The sequence below is a fragment of the Leucoraja erinacea genome, chromosome 1, assembly GCF_028641065.1.
Source record: "Leucoraja erinacea ecotype New England chromosome 1, Leri_hhj_1, whole genome shotgun sequence".
Taxonomy (NCBI): Eukaryota; Metazoa; Chordata; class Chondrichthyes; order Rajiformes; family Rajidae; genus Leucoraja; species Leucoraja erinaceus.
In genome coordinates, this window is record NC_073377.1 from 39,011,033 (window position 1) to 39,034,063 (window position 23,031).

The 23,031-nt window shown below is 42.5% G+C and overlaps 1 protein-coding gene across 3 annotated transcripts in view; it reads left to right on the forward strand.

Annotated features, from left to right (window-relative positions):
• The window catches only part of pik3c3 (phosphatidylinositol 3-kinase, catalytic subunit type 3), a 124,374-nt gene that overhangs the window by 36,397 nt on the left and 64,946 nt on the right, over nt 1-23,031 (forward strand). For 2 of the 3 annotated variants that reach the window (XM_055633266.1, XM_055633281.1), the window contains exons 5-9: nt 12,040-12,141; nt 12,335-12,430; nt 13,327-13,398; nt 17,777-17,881; nt 19,787-19,879. In XM_055633266.1, coding sequence (XP_055489241.1) covers nt 12,040-12,141; nt 12,335-12,430; nt 13,327-13,398; nt 17,777-17,881; nt 19,787-19,879 — 468 coding nt within the window. The remainder of the gene's footprint in view (nt 1-12,039; nt 12,142-12,334; nt 12,431-13,326; nt 13,399-17,776; nt 17,882-19,786; nt 19,880-23,031) is intronic. The other variant, XM_055633273.1, reaches the window with a different exon arrangement.

Sequence of the window (23,031 nt, forward strand, 5' to 3'; positions counted from 1 at the left end):
TTTGATTTCCTCATCTTGTGCTTCAAGAGTACATTTGATAACAGTTGAAAGTACTAATTATTTGATGTAAATAAAGTGTATTTCTAGAAATATACTATTACAGCTTTAGTTATGAAGATTAAAATTATATTTTGTGTGTGATGCTACAGTGTTTTAGCCATTCATTGGGCCAACTGGTCCATCATTTGAAAGTTTACTAGCAGCTGAGCATAAGTGAATGCTTACATAATGCCCATTCTTTCTCTTATTGAATTCTATAGAAGCCTAACTTCCCAGTGTAATTTTAGCTGCTGAAGTGAGACCATATCAATGGCAGAGAGAATTATGTTGAGAATGAGTGAGATCTGACATTTTTCACTATTCCATTGAGTAATATTTACATTTTTGTAACCAGGGATATATAGAAACATAGAAATAGAAAATAGGTGCAGAAGGAGGCCATTCGTCCCTTCGAGCCAGCACCGCCATTCATTGTGATTATGGCTGATCGTCCCCTATCAATAACCCGTGCCTGCCTTCTCCCCATATCCTATGACTCCACTAGTCCCTAGAGCTCTATCTAGCTCTCTTTTAAATCTATCCAGTGACTTTGCCTCCACTGCCCTCTGTGGCAGGGAATTCCATAAATTCACAACTCTCTGGGTGAAAAAGTTTTTTCTCACCTCAGTCTTAAATGACCTCCCCTTTATTCTATGACTGTGGCCCCTGGTTCTGGATTCGCCCAACATTGGGAATATATTTCCTGCATCGATCTTGTCCAGTCCTTTTATAATGTTATATGTTTCTATAAGATTCCCCCTCATCCTTCTAAACTCCAGTGAATACAAGCCTAGTCTGTGCAATCTTTCCTCATATGACAGTCCCGCCATCACGCTGCACTGCCTCAATCACAAGGGTGTCCTTCCTCAAATTAGGAGACCAAAACTGTACACAATACTCGAGATGTGGTCTCACCAGAGCCCTATACAACTGCAGAAGAACCTCTTTACTACTATACTGAAATCCTCTTGTTATGAAGGCCAACATTCCATTTGCTTTCTTCACTGCCTGCTGTACCTGTAAGCCAACTTTCAGTGACCGGTGTACAAGGACGCCCAAGTCTCGCTGCACCTCCCCCTTACCTAACCTAACCTAACCCCATTGAGATAATAATCTCCCCCCTTGTTTTTGCCGCCAAAGTGGAAAACCTCACATTTATCTATATTATACTGCATCTGCCACGCATCTGCCCACCCACTCAATCTGTCCAGATCACCCTGCAACCTCCTAACATCCTCTTCACAGTTCACACTGGCACCCAGCTTTGTGTCATCTGCAAACTTGCTAGTGTTGCTTAAAATTCCCTCTTGCAAATCATTCTAATTCCCTACTCTTTGCTTCCGGTCTGCCAACCAATTTTCTATCATTAATACCCCCAATACCATATGCTCTAATGTTAGTCACTAGTCTCCCGTGCGGGACCTTATCAAAGGCTTTCTGAAAGTCTAGATACACTACATCCACTGGCACCCCTTCATCCATTTTACTTGTCACATCCTCAAAAAATTCCAGAATTTTCCTTTCATAAATCCATGTTGACTTGGACTAATCCTTTTACTGCTATCCAAATGCCCCATTATTACCACTTTAATAATTGACTCCAGCATCTTTCCCACCACCGAAGTCATGCTAACTGGTTTGTAATTCCCCGTTTTCTCTCTCGCTTCTTTCTGGAAAAGTGGGATAACATTAGCTACCCTCCAATCCACAGGAACTGATCCTGAATCTATTGAACATTGGAAAATGATCACCAATGCGTCCACTATTTAGAGAGTCACCTCCCTGAGGACCCTGGGATGCAGACCATCAGGTCCAGGGGATTTATCATCCTTCAGTCCCATGAGCCTACCCAATACTATTTCTCGCCTAATGAAAATTTCTTTCAGTTCCTCTACCCCCTTAGATCCTCTGTCCTCCAGTACATCTGGGAGATTGTTTGTGTCTTCCTTAGTGAAGACAGATCCGAGGTACCTATTCAATTCTTCTGCCATTTCCTTGTTGCCCATAATAATTTCATCCATGTCTGCCTTCAAGGGACCCACATTTGACTTTGCTACTCTTTTTCCCTTAACATATCTAAAGAAGCTTTTACTGTCCTTCTTTATATTCCTGGCCAGCTTCCCTTCGTACTTCATCTTTTCAGCCTGTATTGCCCGTTTTGTTTCCTTCTGTTGTCCTATGAAAGTTTCCCAATGCCCAGAAATTCCTGCCATTGCTGTTCCACAGTCATTCCTGCTAGGATCCCTTTCCAGTCTACCTTGGCCAGCTCCCCTCTCATGCCTTCATAGTCGCCTTTGTTCAACTGCATCACTGACACTTCCGATTTAACGTTCTCCTTCTCAAATTGCAGATTAAAACTAATCATGTTATGATCACTACCTCCAAGCGGTCCCTTTACCTCGAGTTCTCTTATCATATCTGGTTCATTGGATAACACTAGATCCAGACTTGCCTTTTCTCTGGTCGGCTCCATTACAAGCTGCTCTAAGAATCCATCTCGGAGGCATTCGACAAACTCTCTTTCTTGGGGACCTGAACCAACATGATTTTCCCAGTCTACCAGCATATTGAAATCCCCCATCACCACATGCTTTGGCTGTTACTTACTAACTGACAGACAATAATTCAGTTTGAAGCAGATAAGTTTTAATTAGTGATTGCACATTGTTCTAACTGGTGTGAGGAAGGTGTCAAAGGAAGTTAATGGTTTGCTTATTGAAAATAACTTGATTAAGTCAGGTCTGCACCAAGTCTTGGATGGATTGAGGCAGGAAATTAGTAAAAAATCGAGGTTAGGTGGTGCTGAGAGGAGGTTCAGGCTCAAAATCAACACAGTGCAGTTTGGGTAAGGTGGTTTAGTCATGGTCAGAAAGAGGTGGCACAAATGGAAGGATCATGGGGGCAGCCACAAATGTGCATTGCATTCACGTTAATGTCTTTCTGCACGCTCTCTGTGGTGGTGCAGGAGAAGATGCAGTTGCATAAAACACTGACGGATTGGGTAAAAACAAACTGGTGGAGCAACTTAGTGGGTCAGGTAGCATCTGTAGGCGGAAATGAACAAGTGGCATAGTGGGTCAGAACCCCTTCAGATTGATGGAGTTGAGGACAGATAGCTGATGGAAAGAGGTGAGGGAAGGTGTGGGGTGAGAGTTAGTAGGTAATAGATGGATCCAAGTAAATAGATTGGCAGATGAATCAGGTAGGGGAGAGAAGGTGGAGATAGATCTCGAGATAGCAGGTTATAAGTGGAGAAGACAACCCTGCTGATGGTGGAATCTGACCAGTAAGGCGTGGAGTGAAACGTAGACCCAGAGGTAGGGATGGTGGGCAGAAGGAAACGGGGTGGATGGGTGGGAATGGAAGAAAAGTTGCGGACCTAGAGTAAGGAGGGGTAGGAGAGCAACAGATGGGAGAGAGGAAAGGAACTGTGTGATGAGAACAAGGAAATGGAAAGAAAGGTATGCATGAGTGGTGTATCTGAAATTGGAGAAATCAATGTTCATGTTATTAGGCTGTAGCTACCCAAACAGAAAGCAAGTGGTGTTTTTTTCCAATTTACATATGGCCTCACTCTGGCAATGGAGCATGTCAAGGACAGAATGGTTGGCGTGGGAAGGGGAATTGAAGTGACGAGCTATCTGGTGCTCCAGCTGGACCGGGAGAATAGAGCGCATGTGTTGGACAAAGCAGTCCGCTAGTTTGGGCACCATATCTGAGGGAGGATGTGCTGGCGCTGGTGAGGGTCCAGAGGAGGTTTACGAGAATGAGTGGGTTAACATATGATGAGCTTTTTACGGCACTCGGCCTCTACTCGCTGGAGTTGAGAAGAATGAGGGCGGGACCTCATTGAAACCCACAGAATAGTGGAAGGCCTGAATAGAGTGGATGTGGAGAGAATGTTTCCACTAGTGGGAGAGTCTAGGACCAGCGGTCATAGCCTCAGAATTAAAGGACATTTCTTTCAGAAGGAGATGAGGAGGGATTTCTTTAGTCAGAGGGTGGCGAATCTGTGGAATTCATTGGCACAGAAGGCTGTGGACGCCGTCACTTTAAAATTCATGATTAGTACGAGTGTCGGGGGTTATGGGGAGAAGGCAGGAGAATGGGTTTAAGAGGTTAAGATAGATCAGCCATGATTGAATGTCGGAGTAGTTGGTGGGCCAAATGGCCTAATTCTCCTCCTATCACATGAACATGTTTAGGCTTGGTTTCACCATTGTAAAGGAAGGCAAATCGAGAGCATCAGCTACGGCTAAAGAAGCACATCAACGTCTCTACTTCCTTAGAAAACTGAGGATGTTTTCCATTACTCTTACCAACTTCTATAGAGGCACAGAAGAAAGCATCTTATAGGGATGCATCACAGCATGGTTTGGGAACAGCTCTAGATCGCAATAGATTGCAGAGTTGTGGATGAAGCCCAGTCCATCACACAGACCATTCTCCCCACCGTCGACTCCATCTACACTTCACACTACCCTGGGAAAGTAGCCAACACAAGGACCCTTTTCACCTCGGTCACCCTGCCTAACTTGTCCAAGCCGATCAAGATATCCTATCTACGCTTGTCTCACATGCCCACGTTTGGCCCATTCCCTCCAAAACTGTTCCTATCCATGTATCTGTCCAAATGCCTGTTAAATGTTAATATAGTACCTACCTCAACTACCTCCTCTAGCATCTCAATCCATTTAGCTGCCGACTTCTGTGTGAAAAAGTTGCCCCTCTAGTTCCTATTACATTTTTCACCTCTCACCGTAAATCTACTTCCTCTGGTTCTTGATTCCCCTACTCGTGATAAAAGACTATGCATTCACCCTATCCATTCCCTTCATGATTTTATACACCTCTTATGAGATCTCACCTCAGCCTTCTGACCTCGAAGGAATAAAATCTTAGCCTGTCCAACTTCTCCCTATAGCTCTGACCCTCAAGTCCTGACACCATCCTCATGAATCTAAACATCATTGTAAATAATTTTGCAGCACTAGGCCCATTGCCCCACAGGTCATTGCATTCGGAGCACAAAAATATGATGAAAGATTCTTCCTTTGTCATCTTGTAGGTATTGTTTTTCATTTTACTTACCACTCTCTGGATGTAAAAATGTCTGTCATTTCCCATTTTCAAATTATGCTTCCGGTTATTGACTGCTCTGCTCAGCAAAGTAATCATATACACCACAATTTAGTCTCACTAGGTTTCCTCCGCTTCAAAGAAATTCATAGTAGCTCATAGAAACATAGAAAATAGGTGCAGGAGGGGGCCATTCGGCCCTTCGAGCCAGCACTTTCATTCATTGTGATCCCGTCCCCAATCAATAATCTGTGCCTGCCTTTGCCCCATATCCCTTGATTCCACTAGCCCCTTGAGCTCTATCTAACTCTCTTAAATCCATCCAGTGACTTGGCCCTCTGTGGCAGGGAATTCCACAAATTCACAACTCTCTGGGTGAAAAATGTTTTTTCTCACCTCAGTCTTAAATGGCTTCCCTTTTATTCTAAGACTGGCCCCTGGTTCTGGACTCACCCAACATTGGGACCATTTTTCCTGCATCTAGCTTGTCCAGTCCTTTTATAATTTTATATGTTTCTATAAGATGCCCCCTCATCCTTCTAAACTCCAGTGAGTATACCTGAGTTTTTTCAGTCTTTCCTCATATGACAGTCCCGCTATCCCAGGGATCAATTTCTTGTGTCTCAAACACAAGGATGTCTTTCCACAAATTAGGAGACCAAAACTGGACACAATACTCCAGATGTGGTCTCACCAGAGCCCGATACAACTGCATCTGCCACGCATCTGCCACTCACTCAACCTGTCCAGGTCACCGTGCAACCTCCTAACGTCCTCTTCACAGTTCACACTGCCACCCAGCTTTGTGTCATCTGCAAACTTGCTAGTGTTGATCCTAATTCCCTCTTCCAAATCATTAATATATATGGTAAACAGTTGCGGCCCCAACCCCGAGCCTTGCGGCACTCCACTCGCCACTGCCTGCCATTCTGAAAAGGACCCGTTCACTCCTACTCTTTGCTTTCTGTCGGCCAACCAATTTTCTATCCATGTCATCACCCTACCCCCAATACCATGTGCTCTGATTTTAGTCACTAGTCTCCCGTGCGGGACCTTATCAAAGGCTTTCTGAAAGTCTAGATACACTACATCCACTGGCATCCATATTACTTGTCACATCCTCAAAAGATTCCAGAAGATTAGTCAAGCAAGATTTCCATTTCATAAATCCATGTTGACTTCGACTAATCCTTTTACTGCTAATCAAATGCCCCATTATTACCTCTTTAATAATTGAATCCAGCATCTTTGCCACCACCGGTCAGGCTAACTGGTCTGTAATTCCCCGTTTTCTCTCTTGCTCCTTTCTTGAAAAGTGGGATTACGTTAGCTATCCTCGAATCCACAGGAACTGATCCTGAATCGATCGAACATTGGAAAATGATCACCAATGCGTCCACTATTTCTAGCGCCACCTCTCTGAGCACCCTGGATGCAGACCATCAGGCCCAGGGGATTTGTCATCCTTCAGTCCCATGAGCCTACCCAATACTATTTCTCGCCTAATTAAATTTTCTTTCAGTTCCTCGACCCCCTTAGGTCCTCTGTCCTCCAGTACATCTGGGAGATTGTTTGTGTCTTCCTTAGTGAAGACAGATCTGAAGTACCTATTCAACTATTCTGCCATTTCCTTGTTGCCCATAATAATTTCACCCCTGTTTGCCTTCAAGGGACCCACGTTTGACTTTGCTACTCTTTTTCCCTTAACATATCTAAAGAAGCTTTTACTGTCCTTCTTTATATTCCTGGCCAGCTTCCCTTCGTACTTCATCTTTTGAGCCCGTATTGCCCGTTTTGTTTCCTTCTGTTTCCTTATCCACTCTCTTGATTATAACGGTGGTCAAGGGTAATGGGGAGAAGGCAGGAAAATGGGATTAGGAGGCAGAGATCAGCCAGGATTGGCTGAGTGGACCTGATGGGCTGAATGGCTTAATTCTATGCCTATAATTGGTGAACTCTTCTCACAAGTGAAATGTTCTATTCCTAACAAAATGTTAAAATTGAATACATCTTCCCTGTTACGCGACCAGAACAGTATGCAGTAGTACAAGCATTCTGATGTTGAGAATGAAATTTTTTTTAAACTCAGGCTCTGGATATTGAAAGTGTGTACATTAAAAATACCAGAAAATGCAGTTTCACTTATTTAGAATAGAATAACCTTTAATAATCCTTTACAGGAAATTACAGTGCCACAACAGCTTCAAGACAGACATAACACCACACATTTCAACAGATATCTTCAATACATAATAAGTTAAAATTTTTGTGCATTATAAAACCTTATAGCAGCTGGTATACAAGACTTCCTATGTCTCTCCGTTTTGCACATTGGTGCAATCAGTCTCTGACTGAAGATGCTGCACTTGATCACCTTCAGGGCGTGGAGTGGGTGAGTGGGGTTGGTCATTATTGAGCCTAGTTTTTTCAGAGTTCTGGCCTCTGCCACCTGCTTGACCGTTAGTTGCTCTGCCCCAACCACTGAGCCGGCCTTCCTGATCAGCTTATCCAGTCTGTTTTTGTCCGCTATTCGGGCGCCTTCTCCCCAACAGGCCACAGCAAAAAACAGATCACTGGCCACCACTGAATGGTAGACACTGCACAGTAGGGGTTGGCAGATATTAAATGACTTTAGCCTCCTTAAAAAATACAGTCTACTTTGTCCCTTCCTGTACACCGCCTCCATATGACTCTTCCAGTCCAGCTCACTGTCAAGCTGCACACCAAGGTACCTGTGGTTGGCGACCACCTCCACCTCAGTGCCCCTGATGGTGATTGGTGTTGGTTGAATCCTCCTCCTCCCCCTCCTGAAATCCACAACTATCTCCTTCGTTTTTTTGGTGTTGAGATGGAGATTATTGTGTGCACTCCACTCCACAAAGTTGTTAATTGTGTCTCTATACTCCTCCTCATTGCCCCCTTTGATGAGGCCTACAACAGCTGTGTCATCTGAAAATTTCTGCAAAAAGCAGCTGTTGGTGTTATATTGACAATCCGCTGTGTAGATGGTGAACAGGAATGGAGCCAGCACAGTTCCTTGTGGAGCCCCTGTGCTGCTCATGATGGTGCTTGAGACATTGTTCTGTAGGCGCACATACTGTGGTCTGAGGAAAAGGTAATCCAAACACCACAGTACCATTAATGGATCCACCTTCATCTTCTCCATCTTCTCCCCTAGCAGTCGAGGCTGAATTGTGTTAAAAGCGCTAGAGAAGTCAAAGAATGTAATTCTTACAGATGCATCAGGGATATCCAGATGTGTGTACGCCCTCTGCAGCATGTAAATAAGGGCATCATCGACACTTTTATGGATGTTATTTGTTGGTGCAATCAATTTGACTTTTGAGCTGAATTTTTGAAAAGTGGTGTCCTCTATGGTCTGAAGAAGGGTTTTGGCCCGAAAAGTCGCCTATTTCCTTCGCTCCATAGATGCTGCGGCACCCGCTCAGTTTCTCCAGCAATTTTGTGTACCTTCCTCTATGGTATTGCTTCGCGTATTAATAAACTTAAAGCAGAAACACAGAAGTTCAACGGTAATGGCAGCTTAATGAAGATTAATGATGGTTTGGATTTGTACTTTTCATGAAGTGCTTCACAGGATGTGCCTATTAATATCGAGAGGTAAATGCATGGTTATGTCTGCTGTAAGCTTTTCTTACAGAAGTGTAATGTCAGAAAGTTATAATTGTAGACAATGCTGTCAAGAATCTTGGCAGTTCTGGGAAGTTATTATTTCAAATCAATAGGGCATAGGGAGGAGACAAAGAAATTTGAATTTCAGTCCTTCTATCTCTTTATATTCCCTTTCTCCACACATGCATTTAAACCTCAAACCTGTCTGATGGATCAACAACCTGAAACGTTAATTTGATTCTCTTTCCACAAATGCTGCTTCACCCTATTAACTTAAACAAATTGACTTTTAATTAAACAGACACATACAGGCAAAGCATAGAAGACTTTCTGGAGCGCTAGTATGGGTGTTGTGGGCTCTCGGGACTGGTTTCCAGAGGGCTAGTATGGACATTGTGGGCAGAATGCATTCTGGGGCTGGCGGCTCAGTCACTCAAACCTGTTGTGCTGTCAGCTCACTCACGGCTGGTGGGCTGGCAGTTGACTCACGGCTTTTCTTTAAAATTCCATTTCAAGCTGGGTGCAAGGCCACCAAATTCAAGTGCTGTTTCTTACCACCAAGCAGGGTGCAAGGCCACCAAATTCAAGTGCAGTTTCATACCACTTCAAGCAGGGTGCGAGGCCACCAAATTCAAGTGCAGTTTCATACCATTTCAAGCAGGGTGCAAGGCCACCAAAGTCGTGACCTCTCCCACCTCCATCTTGCCGAGACTGAGCCACGCCCACACTTCTGGGTTTTATAGTCCTTCCTCCCCTCCCACCAGAAGGGGTGTGGCCTTCATGGTGTGATTGACAGGCGAGAGAATCTCAACATTTTTTAAACACTAATAACTTTTATTTTTCATCGATGGGAAAAATCTTCGGCACCTGATGAGCGGAGGGGGACTCTGAGTAAGATGGCCAGAAATCACAGCCATATGTGGTAGCGTTTTTTTCTAAAATTAATATAAAGCGCAAACAGGAAGTGGTCAAGGTTAGACTTTTAATTATATAGAAGGCAAGGCAACTTTAATTAGGCAAGGCAACTTTAATTAGGCAAGGCAACTTCAAATAGGCAACACAGTTTTAGCATTTCCAAACCAAAGGCAACACAGCTTTAGCATTTCCAACCAAAGGCAACACAGCTTTAGCATTTCCAAACCAAAGGCAACACAGCTTTAGCATTTCCAAACCAAAGGCAACACAGCTTTAGCATTTCCAAACCAACGGCAACACAGCTTTTCCATTTCCACACCAAAGGCAACACAGCTTTAGCATTTTCAAACTATGTTTTCAAACCACATTAAGGGCACTGACAGGTCAGTAAAAGCACTCACAGTTTAGTAAACATGTGTTCAGTGTTATTCACAGCTCAAACTGAGAGACGTGACCCTCTCGCTTCCCCATCTTGCAGAGACTGACTGAGGCACTCAACACTTTCGGGTTTTATTGTCCATCTGGAAGGGACCTGGCCTTCAGGAGAGAGAATCTCAACATTTGTGAAACAGTAATAACTCTTTTATTTTTATCAATGGGAAAAATCCTCTTGTCCTGTGCAGCGGAGGGGGACTCTGAGTAAGAGTGGCAGCCGTGAGTGGCAGCGTTTTTTTCTAAAATCAATATACAGAACAACAGGAAGTGGTCAAGATCAGACTTTTAATAATATATAGATGATAAATTGGGCAAATATTGACAGATGAAATTTAATCCTGACAAGTGCCAGGTGATGAATTTTTGGAAGTCAACCAGGGGCAGGACATCCATAATAAATATTAGGGTGCAAAGGAATGTTCATGGACAGCGAGACTAAGGGTGGCACAGTGGGCACAACGGTAGAGTTGCTGCCGTAAAACTCCAGAGATCCGGGTTTGATCCTGACGACGGGTGCTGTGGGGAGTTTGTAATTTTTCCCTCTGACTGCGTCGGTTTTCTCTGTGTGTGCCAGTTTCCTCCCACATTCCACAGATGTGTAGTTTGTAGGTTAATTGGCTTCTGGAAATTGTCCCCAGTGTGTAGAATCAAACTAGTGTACGGGGTGATAGATACAAAATACTGCAGTAACTCAGCGGGTCAGGAAAAAGAATAGGTGATGGTGATCGTTGGTTATCGCAGACTTGGTGGGCCAAATGGCATGTTTTCACGCTGTGTCTCTAAAATAAAATCCCTGAAAGTGGTCACACAGGTTCATAGGGTGGTATAGTAGACATGTTTGCCTTCATTGGTTGGGTCAGGGAAAATATAAGAGTTGAAGTTATGTTGTAACTCTCAATGAAGTGTATGAAATCCCTGCAGGCTAGTTTGGATGCAGGAAGGATATACCTGATGCTGTGTTAGTCTGGAATTGGGGCCCACAGCCTGAGGAAGTGGTGTAAGACTCAAATGAGGAGAAATGTCTTTACCCCCAAAGAGTGGTAAACCATGTAGTTCTGTAAAATTGAAGGCAGTTGAAATTTATTCAAGAAGTTATAGATCGTTTGGAAGGATGTTTAACTTCCCTTACCAGGTAGGGCACGTAGAACTATTTCCTCACAGAGCCAGAGACCTGTGTTTGTTTCTTGCCACGGGTGTTGGCTGTGTGGACTTTGCATGTTCTCTGTGACTGCTTGGGTTTCCTTCGGGTTTAGTTCTAGTTTTAACGATACACTGTGGAAGCAGGCTCTAAAGCCCATTGAGTCCACGTCGACCAAAACACTAGTTAATTTCTAAACACCAGGGGCTATTGATGGTCGACTTGGACCGAAGGGCCTGTTTCCATGCTGTATCTTTCCATTCAATTCTATTCAATTAGATTTAATTCAAGGAATGTGCATAGAAACACAATTTGGTGATAAAACCAAACAAGGGTGGTATTAACGTTGAGAAAATATTCAATGTGCTGTCCATGCTTAGCGAGGATTGGAAATAAAATTAGTCTAATATAAACATTGATAACTCTGCGCATTCAAAGGTACAGGTAATGCCACGGTGCAATAAAGAGTGGCGGCTGTGTAATGCAATCTACACATCTCAGAGCAAGATCCATGATACAATGCTATTGTGACTCCCACTTTACTGATTACAAGATAAATAACTGGAACAGTTAATTATAAATCGGCAAACCAATAGGGTTCAATTAAATGATGAACTCTAGCAAACATTCTGGGGTCCTGTTGATAATGGACGCTGGAGTTCTGCAGTCGTCAGATGAGCAGTTATTTGTCACTGCTTTGCTCCTAGTTTTTTATTCTTTAAAGTTGTTCAAAATGATTAATTGAAATTAACTTTCCAATTTTTTGTAGAATATTTTGTTTGTAAGCTAACTGATTTTAGTTTGTTTTCTTAAAGCTTACCAAAGCACATCGTCAAGGTCACATGGTGAAGGTTGATTGGTTGGACCGGCTTACTTTTCGAGAGATAGAGATGATAAATGAGGTAAGCTGGCTGGAGTTTTATTCCTGTGAATTAACTTTTAGCTTCCTTTTTTCCAGTTCCTGCTAAATAATGTTTCCATCCTAAATCCTCCTGCTTTTTTATTGTGTCAACGTGATAGTAGCATAACTTCTTAGTGTATTTTTATTTCGGTTAGTTGACCTTTGCTACATCGTGCATCCCGTTTCTGTTGCAGAGTGAAAAGAGAAGCTCTAATTTTATGTATCTCATGGTTGAATTTCCACGTGTTAAATCTGAAGACAAAGAATACGGTATTGTTTATTATGAGAAGGTTTGTCATTTTCCAATGCTATTTTGGTACAGGTAATTTTGTAGTACATAAACATGCAGTAAATAAACATGCCAGAATTAATTTTGTGGTTTTTATTTTAAATTAAGACTAGAATATAATTGTTTATTTGTGATAAGATTACATTTTTAGTAAACTTAGGTGAGATAGTTCACTGATTTTACCCAAGTTCTAATCCTAAACAGTTTTCGTTTCACATACTAGTTATTTGAATAGAACTTGATTTATCGCATTCTTGGTTTTCTTTAAAGTTGTAACATTTAATGCCTTAACTTGAATGAATTCTGTATGTGAAATTGGTTCTAAATGAGAAAGACATCCATGTTAATGGGAGTGAAGAGGTTGCATTCCTGGAAAACAATCTGCTTTGCAATTTTCCAAAAATGCACAGCCATGTCATTGTGCATGCATCAAGGAACACAAGTTAAAAAAAATTAATCGTGTTTATTTATTTATTTTTTCACATACTTTCTGTCAGAGCGAATTTTATTAAATATCTCAAATTTTTCAGTTGTGATGTCTGAACTCTTAAGGGCCAATTTCTTGTTTCTCGCAACTCAATAGTTGCCAGTGTCCAGTTTACATTTGCAATTCCAATAGACTTCTTAACAATTTCAAACTATGTTGAGGGTTATTTCAAGCACTTATTACTGAAAAAGATACGTGTTTTCTTTTTAAGTAAGTGTACTTTAATTTGTGTATTCTTTAAGCCGCCTTTGTTCTCTGAAGAAACAGGCCTACTTCCTGTTTCTGGCCAAAGTATGAAATGTCTCACATAGATAACATTGATAATGTTAGAAGATATTTGGCTTTAGATCATTTCTACCAACAAAATGAATAGATCACTTATTGTGTCTCTTATGTGCAAATTTAACCAGGATGGTGATGAATCATCTGCAAATTTAACAAGTTCTGATATTGTCAAAGTGCCAGATCCTCAAATGTCAATGGTATGTACAACTTAAAATTACATTGGTGTTTTCCCCAAAACATTATGTGCTGCCCTTTCTTTTGGTTAAAAATGTTCAAATGGTTTTGATACAATACGATAATTCTTTATTCATCCCAGGAGGGAAATTGCTGCCAACAGTCATAAAACATGAAAAAAGATACATAAAACATGAAATTAAAGTGATGTGGAAAGTCCAGGATTGGGGATGCGGTGCATTCAGAAAGTATTCAGAACCCTCCACTTTTTCCACATTTTGTTACGTTACAGCCTTATTCTCAAATGGATTAAATTCTTTTTTTTATCATCAATCTACACACAATACTCAATAATAAAAAAGCGAAAACAGGTGTTTAGAAAATGTTATATAGTAATTATAAAGAAATAACCAAAATGTCACATTTATATCAGTATTCAGACCCTTTACTTAGTACTTTGTTGAGGCACCTTTGGCAGCGATTACAGCCTCAAGTCTTCTTGGGTATGAAGCTACAAGCTTGGCACATCTGTACTTGGGTAATTTCTCCCATTCTTCTCTGCAGATCCTCTCAAGCTCTGTCAGGTTGGATGGGAAGCGTCGGTGCACAGCTATTTTCAGGTCCCTCCAGTGATGTTCGATCGGGTTCAATTCCGGGCTCTGGCTGGGCCACTCAAGGACATTCACAGACTTGTCGCAAAGCCACTCCTGCGTTGTCTTGGCTGCGTGCTTAGGGTCATTGTTCTGTTGGAAGGTGAACATCCACCCCAGTCTGAGGTCCAGAATGCTCTGGAAGGTTTTTCTCATGGATCTCTCTGTTCTTTGCTCCGTTCATCTTTCCCTCGATCCTCACTAGTCTCCCAGTTTCTGCCGCTGAAAAACATTCCCACAATGTGATGCTGACACCACCATGCTTCACCTTAGCTATGGTATTGGCCAGGTCATGAGCTGGTTTCCTCCAGACATGACGCTTGGCATTCATGACGCTTGGCATTAATCAGACCAGAGAATCTTTTTTCTCATGCCTTTTGGCAAACTCCAAGCGGGCTGTCATGTGCCTTTTGCTGAGGAATGCCTTCCGTCTGGCCACTCTACCATAAAGGCCTGATTGGTGGAGTGCTGCAGATATAGTTGTCCTTCTGGAAGGTTCTCCCATCTCCACAGTGGAACTCTGGAGCTCTGTCAGAGTGACCATCGGGTTCTTGGTCACCTCCCTGACCAAGGCCCTTCTCCTCCAATTGCTCAGTTTTGCCGGGCGGCCAGCTCTATCAAGAGTCCTGGTGGTTCCAAAATTCTTCCATGTAAGAATGACGGAGGCCACTGTGCTCTTCGGGACCTGCAATGTTGCAGAAATTGTTTTATACCCTTCCCCAATCTGTGTCTCGCCAAAATCCTGTCTCGGAGGTCTACGGAAATCCATTTGTCTTTATGGCTTAGTTTTTGCCCTGACATGAACTGTCAACTGTGGAACCTTATATAGACAGGGGTGTGCCTTTCCAAATCATGTCCAATAAATGTAATTTACCACTGGTGGACTCCAATCAAGTTGTAGAAACATCTCAAGGATAATCAATGAAAACAGGATGCACCTCAGCTCAATTTTGAGTGTCATAGCAAAGGGCCTGAATACTTATTTAAAAGTGATATTTCAATTATATCTTTTTAATTACTTTGCAAAATTTTCTAAACACCTGTTTTCACTTTTTTATTATGGGGTATTGTATGTAGATTGATGATGAAAAAATGAATTTAATCCATTTTAGAATAAGGCTGTAACGTAACAGGTTAAAACTCCTGTGAGTAATAGATTACTGTCCCTTCTTACACAGTGCCTCAGCGTTCCTGGGCCAGTACAGTTTACTGTCCAGGTAAACTCCAGGTCTGAGTGGTGAATCTCTGGAACTCAGGCCACAGAGGGTAGTTGAGGCCAGTTCATTGGCTATATTTAAGAGGGAGTTAGATGTGGCCCTTGTGGCTAAGGGGATCAGGGGGTATGGAGAGAAGGCAGGTACGGGATACTGAGTTGGATGATCAGCCATGATCATATTGAATGGCGGTGCAGGCTCGAAGGGCCGATGGGCTACTCCTGCACCTAATTTCTATGTTTCTATGTTTCTATGTACTTGTACTCCCGGGTAAACTGCACATCCCCACCCTTGATGGAGACAGGGGACAGGTGTGTTCCTCTCCTTCTAACGTCCACCACTAACTCCTTAGTCTTGTCGGTGTTCAGCTGCAGGTGATTCAGCCGCACTACTCAACAAAGTTGTTGACTACACCTCTGTATTGTGCCTTTCAATGAGATCACCTCTCATAATATAAAATGTAAGAGAATTTAGGCTCTCAGAATGCTTTGTTTCTTCTTTTTGAACAAATGGGTGTGTGGAATATTGCGTGCAGTTCTGGTCGCCCCATTACAAGAAAGATGCGGAGGCTTTGGAGTGGTTGCAGAGGAGGTTTTTCTGAATGCTACTTGAATTAGGGGGTTTCAGCTCCAGGGAGAGGTAGGATGGACGTTTTCTCTGGAACGTCAGAATTTGAGGGGAGACTTGAAAGAAGTATATAAAATTATGAGAAGCATAGAGAGGGTAGAAAGTTAGAAACATTTTTTCTAAGGTGGAAATGTCCAACACTAGAGGGCATATCTATAAGGCGAGAGCAGGAAAGTTTCATGGAAGTAAGTAAGTAAGTAAGTTTATTGGCCAAATATTCACATACAAGGAATTTGCCTTGGTGCTCCGCCCACAAGAAACTACATGACATACAGTGACAGTTACGAATGACTCGGTGTGTGTGATAAGTATTTTACGCAGAGAGTGGTGGGGGCCTGGAATGCATTGCCAGAGGTGGTGGTACAGGCAGATGCAATAGTGGTGTTTGAGAGGCTTTTAGATAGGCAGGTATGTTCCTCTCCTCCTAAAGTCCACCACTAACTCCTTAGTCTTATCGGTGTTGAGCTGCAGGTGATTCAGCCCACACCACTCAACAGAGTCGTTGACTACACCTCTGTGTTCAGTTTCCCTCCTCTCATTGATGCAGCCCACAATTGCAGTCATCCGAAAACTTCTGCAGGTGGCAGGAGTCCGAATTATATCTGAAGTCTGAGGTGTAGATGGTGAACAGGAAGGGAGAGAGGACAGACCCTATGGGGGGCCCTGTGCTGCTCACTACCACGTCCGAGACACAGTTCTGTAGCCTTACACACTGTAGTTGTCCAGTCAGGTAGTTGGTGATCCAGGACACCAATGGAACATCCACCCGCATCTTTTTCAGTTTGCTCACTAGCAGTGCAGGTGTTAAAAGCACTGGAGAAGTTAAAAATCATGACTCTCACAGTGCTGAGCCCCGTCAATAGACAATAGGTACAGGAGTAGGTCATTCAGCCCTTCGAGCCAGCACCGCCATTCAATGTGATCATGGCTGATCATCCCCAATCAGTACCCCGTTCCTGCCTTCTCCCCATATCCTCTGACTCCGCTATTTTTACGAGCCCTATCTAGCTCGCTCTTGAAAGCATCCAGAGAACCTGCCTCCACCGCCCTCTGAGGCAGAGAATTCCACAGACTCTGTCACAATCACTGATGCAATTTACCGAACATGATCATTGTCGTGTGTTTTGGTGCCATCATCTTACTTCATACTAATCGGAATATAAGACTTGAAGCCACCCTCCCTTTCAGTAATATCAAGACTAATTCTATGCCTTGGGTCCAACTTTTTTACCTCTACTCCCTGCTTTGCACCTCTCAATCGACCCTCACTACTCGTTCTCATATCCTCATTTTTTTCTCAGCCTCGAAAAATCAATTAATTTTATCATCCAAACCCCCCTGAAACAGTAAAATGTTAGGAATTGCAAGACCATCACCTTATTTTAGTCTGAAATGAACAAAATCTCATGCTGATACTGTTCCATGTAGTTCTAATTTCTTCAGCCAGAGGGAGCCGAATCTCAGCATCTTCACTCTCAGTCACTGCTCTGGAAAAACAAACAAGCCTGTTCATTCTTTCATCAAAAGAAAATCCCCCCCATTTCAGCAAGAAAGAAGTGAATCGGTACTGCAAAAAATCTGTTGTCTGTTGTGGAGCGCACAAATCACTCATACAGTCACTAACCTACGGGAAGGTTTTGCATGAGGAATGCTTTTCTGTAGGTGATTTTGGATATTTTATGTTTTTGATGCATTTTGTAATTAAATTCATCGTACATCTGACTTGTGATTGCCCTTCTTGTCTTGGGCATGTTTTGTTCTGATGATGTCCAAGTTACTGTTCATTTCCTTTTTATTAACATCTCAATTTGTTGATCAAAACAGTTCACATGAAGTTCATGAAGGCTTAAATAGTTAAATGCATAATACTTGTTTCTTCATGGTTTGTTTTAAATATATTCTTTTAATAGGAAAATTTAGTAGAAAGTAAGCATCATAAACTTGCTCGAAGCTTAAGAAGTGGACCTTCTGATCATGATCTGAAGCCAAATGCTGCTACACGCGATCAACTTAATGTGAGTACAAATTGAAAACCTTCTCTGAAAAGATATCAACGAGCGTTTTCCTTATAAATATCATTTTTAAATTTGCTTTTTATATTTATGAATTCCACTCAAAAGCATTTCTATCATTGTAACTAATTTATCTTACTGTTTCTTACATTTATCAACTGGAGTCGGCCTAAGTCCATCTGGGTGGGGTAGAATTACCGTATTTCCCGGCAATGAAGACGCTATTTTTTACCCAAAAATAAGGCCTGAAGATTTACCTGCGTCTTGAAGGCCAAAGGTTACGTTGTTAGCCAAATCTTAGACTTGTGGGCCACAGTCTTAGAATAAAGGGGAAGCCATTTAAGACTGAGGTGAGAAAAAACGTTTTCACCCAGAGAGTTGTGAATTGATGGAATTCCCTGCCACAGAGGGCAGTGGAGGCCAAATCACTGGATGGATTTAAGAGATAGTTAGATAGAGCTCTAGGGGCTGGTGGAGTCAAGGGATATGGGGAGAAGGCAGGCACGGGTTATTGTTTGGGGCCGATCAGCCATGATCGCAATGAATGGCGGTGCTGGCTCGAAGGGCCGAATGGCCTCCTCCTGTACCTATTTTCTATGTTTCTATGTTTAAGAACGATTGACTTGGCTATCCATCAGTACAGCAACATCAAGAACAATGTTGCTGTACCCTGGGATAGCCAAGTCTATCCCTCATTGCTGGCATCTGATGGGAATCAGCTGTAAAATGGGAAGCGGCTGTAAAAGGACAGCGCGGCTGTGGGGGGAGAGTTCCTTTCACAACGTGTGGGGAATCTGACCAAGGTCAGCATGGGCAGGAGCATTGAGAAGGAGAGAGTCGGGGATCATGCCATCAAGTAGCTCGGGTGGCTGCGAGCGGCCGCCGGGATCGGACAGCGGAACTGGCTGCCACCTCAGCTCTTTCTGCCGACCCGGGGATGCTGTCCAGTCTCGGCGGCCACACCCGATTTGGCACTACTGATCATTATTTCCCAGTTCCTTAGCATTCCCGTTTTCCCCACTATCTCTCCACCTGCCGTTATCCTCCACCCCTCACCCATTCAGTCATTCAGAATGGAGGAGATCTGGAAGCCTTGACCAAATTGAATTGTCACTTTCTTTATTTCTTTATTTATTTATTTTTTTGAGCGTGAGAAATTCTATGTCCAGCCAGCCGTTTTTCAAAATTTAGCAACTCAAAATGGGGGTGCGTCTTTGACGCAGGTGCGTCTTCATTGCCGGGAAATACGGTCGCTAAAGCTTTGACCAGCAAAACAAAGAAATGTTTTAAATGACTTTTAAGGTAAACCTAAGGTCTCAAAAATTAATAAATACTGTAGATAATATGGTGTTACAGAAAACTACAGTCGATTAACTGATGTACAACACTGCAAAATATTGTGCAATACTATGACATTTCTAATGACTTTCTAATAGCTTTATCCCATCACTGTACCTCCATTTCTGACTTTGATTCTGAACGCAACTCATGACACAGATCACTTGTAATGAGGGTTGCTGTCCGTACAGGTGATTCCTCCCTGTCCACAGCATCCCTGTAAGCTCGCTTTACTCTCAAAATGTATTGATTTTTAACACCAGTTGATTTTTTTTGTGATTGTTTTTGCCGACTTCAGTCAGGTCCTGTCTTGACAGGGATATTGGTAGAAATGGAAATGGAAGTTGGAAGATCATGCAGTAACATGTTAATGCAAAGACAGTAATTTCAGTCGCTATAATGTCCAAAGAGTAGGTTTTCCCGTATGCAAATATATTATGGTAATTTTTGTTTCTCCCTGGTAAAACATTTGACAATGAGAATGGCTTGGATTTACTTCATACATTTAATAAGATAGCTGACTCATAATAACATACTTACTAATCACTATTTGTACAATAATTTTTCCAGATTATTTTAAATTATCCTCCTACTAAATTGTTGTCGTCTGAAGAACAAGATCTCGTTTGGAAATTTAGGTACTATCTCACCAATCAAGAGAAGGTCAGTATTTTTTTTTAATAATGAATCTGATAATGCATTAGATCCAGAAGTTTTTATTTCTTGTAAATTCGTGATTTCAATTCAAAGAAGCATAATTAACTGATTTTACTGTAAATGCAGTGACTTGGAAAACAGCAAACTGTTTTCAGTTGTAGGGCAAAGATAGGCAGAAAATGCTGGAGAAACAGCGTGATGTTTCGGGTTAAGACCCTTCTTCAGACTGATGTCAGGGGAATAGGTGGCACATAGATAAGGAAGTGTAAGGTGTGAAAACAGCACAAAGGGAATGGCGATCAAGGAAAATGTAGAATAGATCATTGTTAGCTGGCAGAAGGTGACAACAAAGCAGAGATAAAATGTAGTCGGACACCGGAAGACTGGCTGGAGAACTGGGGAGGAGGAGGAATGGAGAGAGAGGGAAAGCAAAGGTTCCTTGAAGTTAGAGAGGTCAATGTTCATACTGCTGGCCAAGCAAAATATGAGGTGCTGTTCCTCCAATTTGCACTGGGCCTCCCTCTGATGATGGAGGAGGCCCAGGACAGAAAGGTCAGTGTGGGAATGGGAGGGGGAGTTAAAGTGTTTAGCAACCGGGAAATCAGGTAGGTTTAGGCAGGCTGAGTGGAGGTGTTCAGCAAAATGACCGTTGCGCCTGTGCTTGGACTCGCCGATATATAGTCCACACCTGGAACAGCGGATACTGTAGATGAGGAGGTCCACGTAAACCTCTGCCTCACCTGAAAATACTGTTTGGGTTCTTGGACGGGGTTGAGGGGGGTGGTATAGGGACAGGTGTTGCATCTCCTGCGGTTGCATGGGAAAGTACCTGGGGAGGGGGAAGTTTAGGTGGGAAGGGCCAAGTTGGCCGGGGAGTTGTGGAGGGAACATTGGATGATTGAACACATTTGCTATTTTTTTTGAGCAACACCTTGCAATTTCCAAAAAAAATGTGCTCCAAAAACAAAATGGCTTCATGAAGCAAAGACAGTAGTAGAATTTTTTTCTCTAGACTGGAAGCCTGTGACTCGAGGGGGACAATGGGCAGCCGGAAGTTATTGTGGACATTGGCACAAATTACGTGGTTAGGAAAAGGGATGAGGCCCTGCAAAGTGAATATATGGAGTTAGGCAGATGATTCAAAAACAGGGTGGTAATCTCCAAATTACTCCTGGTGCCACATACTAGTGAGGGTAGGAATAGGAAGACAGGACAGATGAATGTGTGGCTCAGGGGTTGGTGCGGGAAGCAGAGATTCATATTTTTAGGCCTTTGGCATCTCTTCTGCGGCAGAGGTGACCTGTACAAGAGGGACTGGTTGCATATGAACTGGAGGGGGACCAATATCTGTGTCGGAGGTTCACTAGTGCTACTTGGTAGGGTTTAATTGGGAGGAGTGATGAAAAGGTAGAGGTTAGGACAGTAAGTCGCAAAGAAAGGACAGGCAGGGAGAGGTGAAGGAATATGGTGACACTGATGGGCTGAAGCTTGTTTATTTTAATACAAGGTGCATTGTGGAAAAAGCAGATAAACCTAGAGCTTGGATTGAAGTGTGGGATTATGATGTTGTGGTCATTGCAGAAAGATGGTTGTGAGAAGAACATAACATACTAAAGGACCTAGCATTAATGTGAGAAGGGAAAAGATTAAAGGAATTTGCAGGGCAATTGTTTTTACACAGAAGGTGGTGAGTGCCTGGAAGGCGTTGCTAGGTATGGTTGTTGAGGCAGATACAATGGTGACATTTAAGAGACTTTGGGCTAGACCTATGGATGTGAAGGGAATGGAGGAATATGAATTAGGTAAGAGATGGGCTTGGCATTATATTCAGCACAGACGTTGTGGGCCGAAGGGCCTGTTCTTATGCTGTACTGTTCTATGACTAGTCTTGTACCTATGGATACAATCCTAAGAACATAACTGTTTGTCATCAATATCAATGATTTGGATAAGAATTTATGTGTTGATTAGTAAGTTTGCAGATGACAGTGAAATACGTGGTATCATAGACACTGGAGATGGTAATCTAGAATTACAGGGGGATGTTATCACCTGGGCAACTGGATAAAACAATGGCAAATAAATTTTAATGCAGATAAATGTAAGGTGTAACATTAGGTGAAGGCAAACCAGCACTGGTTCCTCACAGTGAATAGGGGTGTCATGTGGAGTGTTATAGAGTAGCATTACCTCAGATTATGGGCACGCAATTTCCTGAAAATAATGTCACAATTAGATAGTGTGTTGAAGAAGACTTTTGGCATGTCAGCTTTCATCTGTTGGGAAAACGAGTATTGAAATTGGAACTACAAGGAATTGCAGATGCTAGAATCTTGAGTAAAAAATAAAATGCTGGAGTAACTCAGTGGGTCAGGCAGCAATGCTGGTGGGCATGGATAAGCAATGTTTCAGATTGGGATGCTTTTTCAGAGAATGTTGCCAGGAATTGAACTTGAGGTACAGGTGAAGGTTGGCAGGCTAGGACTTTATTCCTTGAAGTACAGGAGACAATTGGGTAATATGAAGATGGATAAAGTCATGAGGGGAATAGATAGAATGATTGCAAAGTATTTTCCCCATTGTTGAGGAATCAAGAACCAGAGGGCGTAGGTTTAAGGTATGAGAGGAAAGATTTAATAGAAACCTAGGGGGCAAATTCTTCCACACACAGGATGGTGGATATAATAAATGAGCTGCCAGAGAAAGTGATTGAGGCAGGTGCAATAATAACATTTAAACACATTTGGACAGGTACACAGATAGGAAAGGTTTAGATGGATATGGGCCAAACACTGGTAAATAGGGAATAGGCAACGTTTCGGGCCGAAACATTGCCTATTTCCTTTGCTCCATAGATGCTGCCGCAACTGCTGCGTTTCTCCAGCACTTTTGTCGACCTTCGATTTTCCAGCATCTGCAGTTCCTTCTTAAACACTGGTAAATAAAACTTGTTTAGATGGAATATCTTGATCAACATGGATGAATTGGTCTGAAGGGCCAGTTTCTGTGTTGTATGACTCTGACTCCAAATATGAAGTACTATCTTTCTGATTAATGACAAATTATTCAAACTGACTTGTATAAACAACATGTTAAAGAAGGAACTGCAGATGCTGGAAAATCAAAGGTAGACAAAAATGCTGGAGAAACTCAGCGGG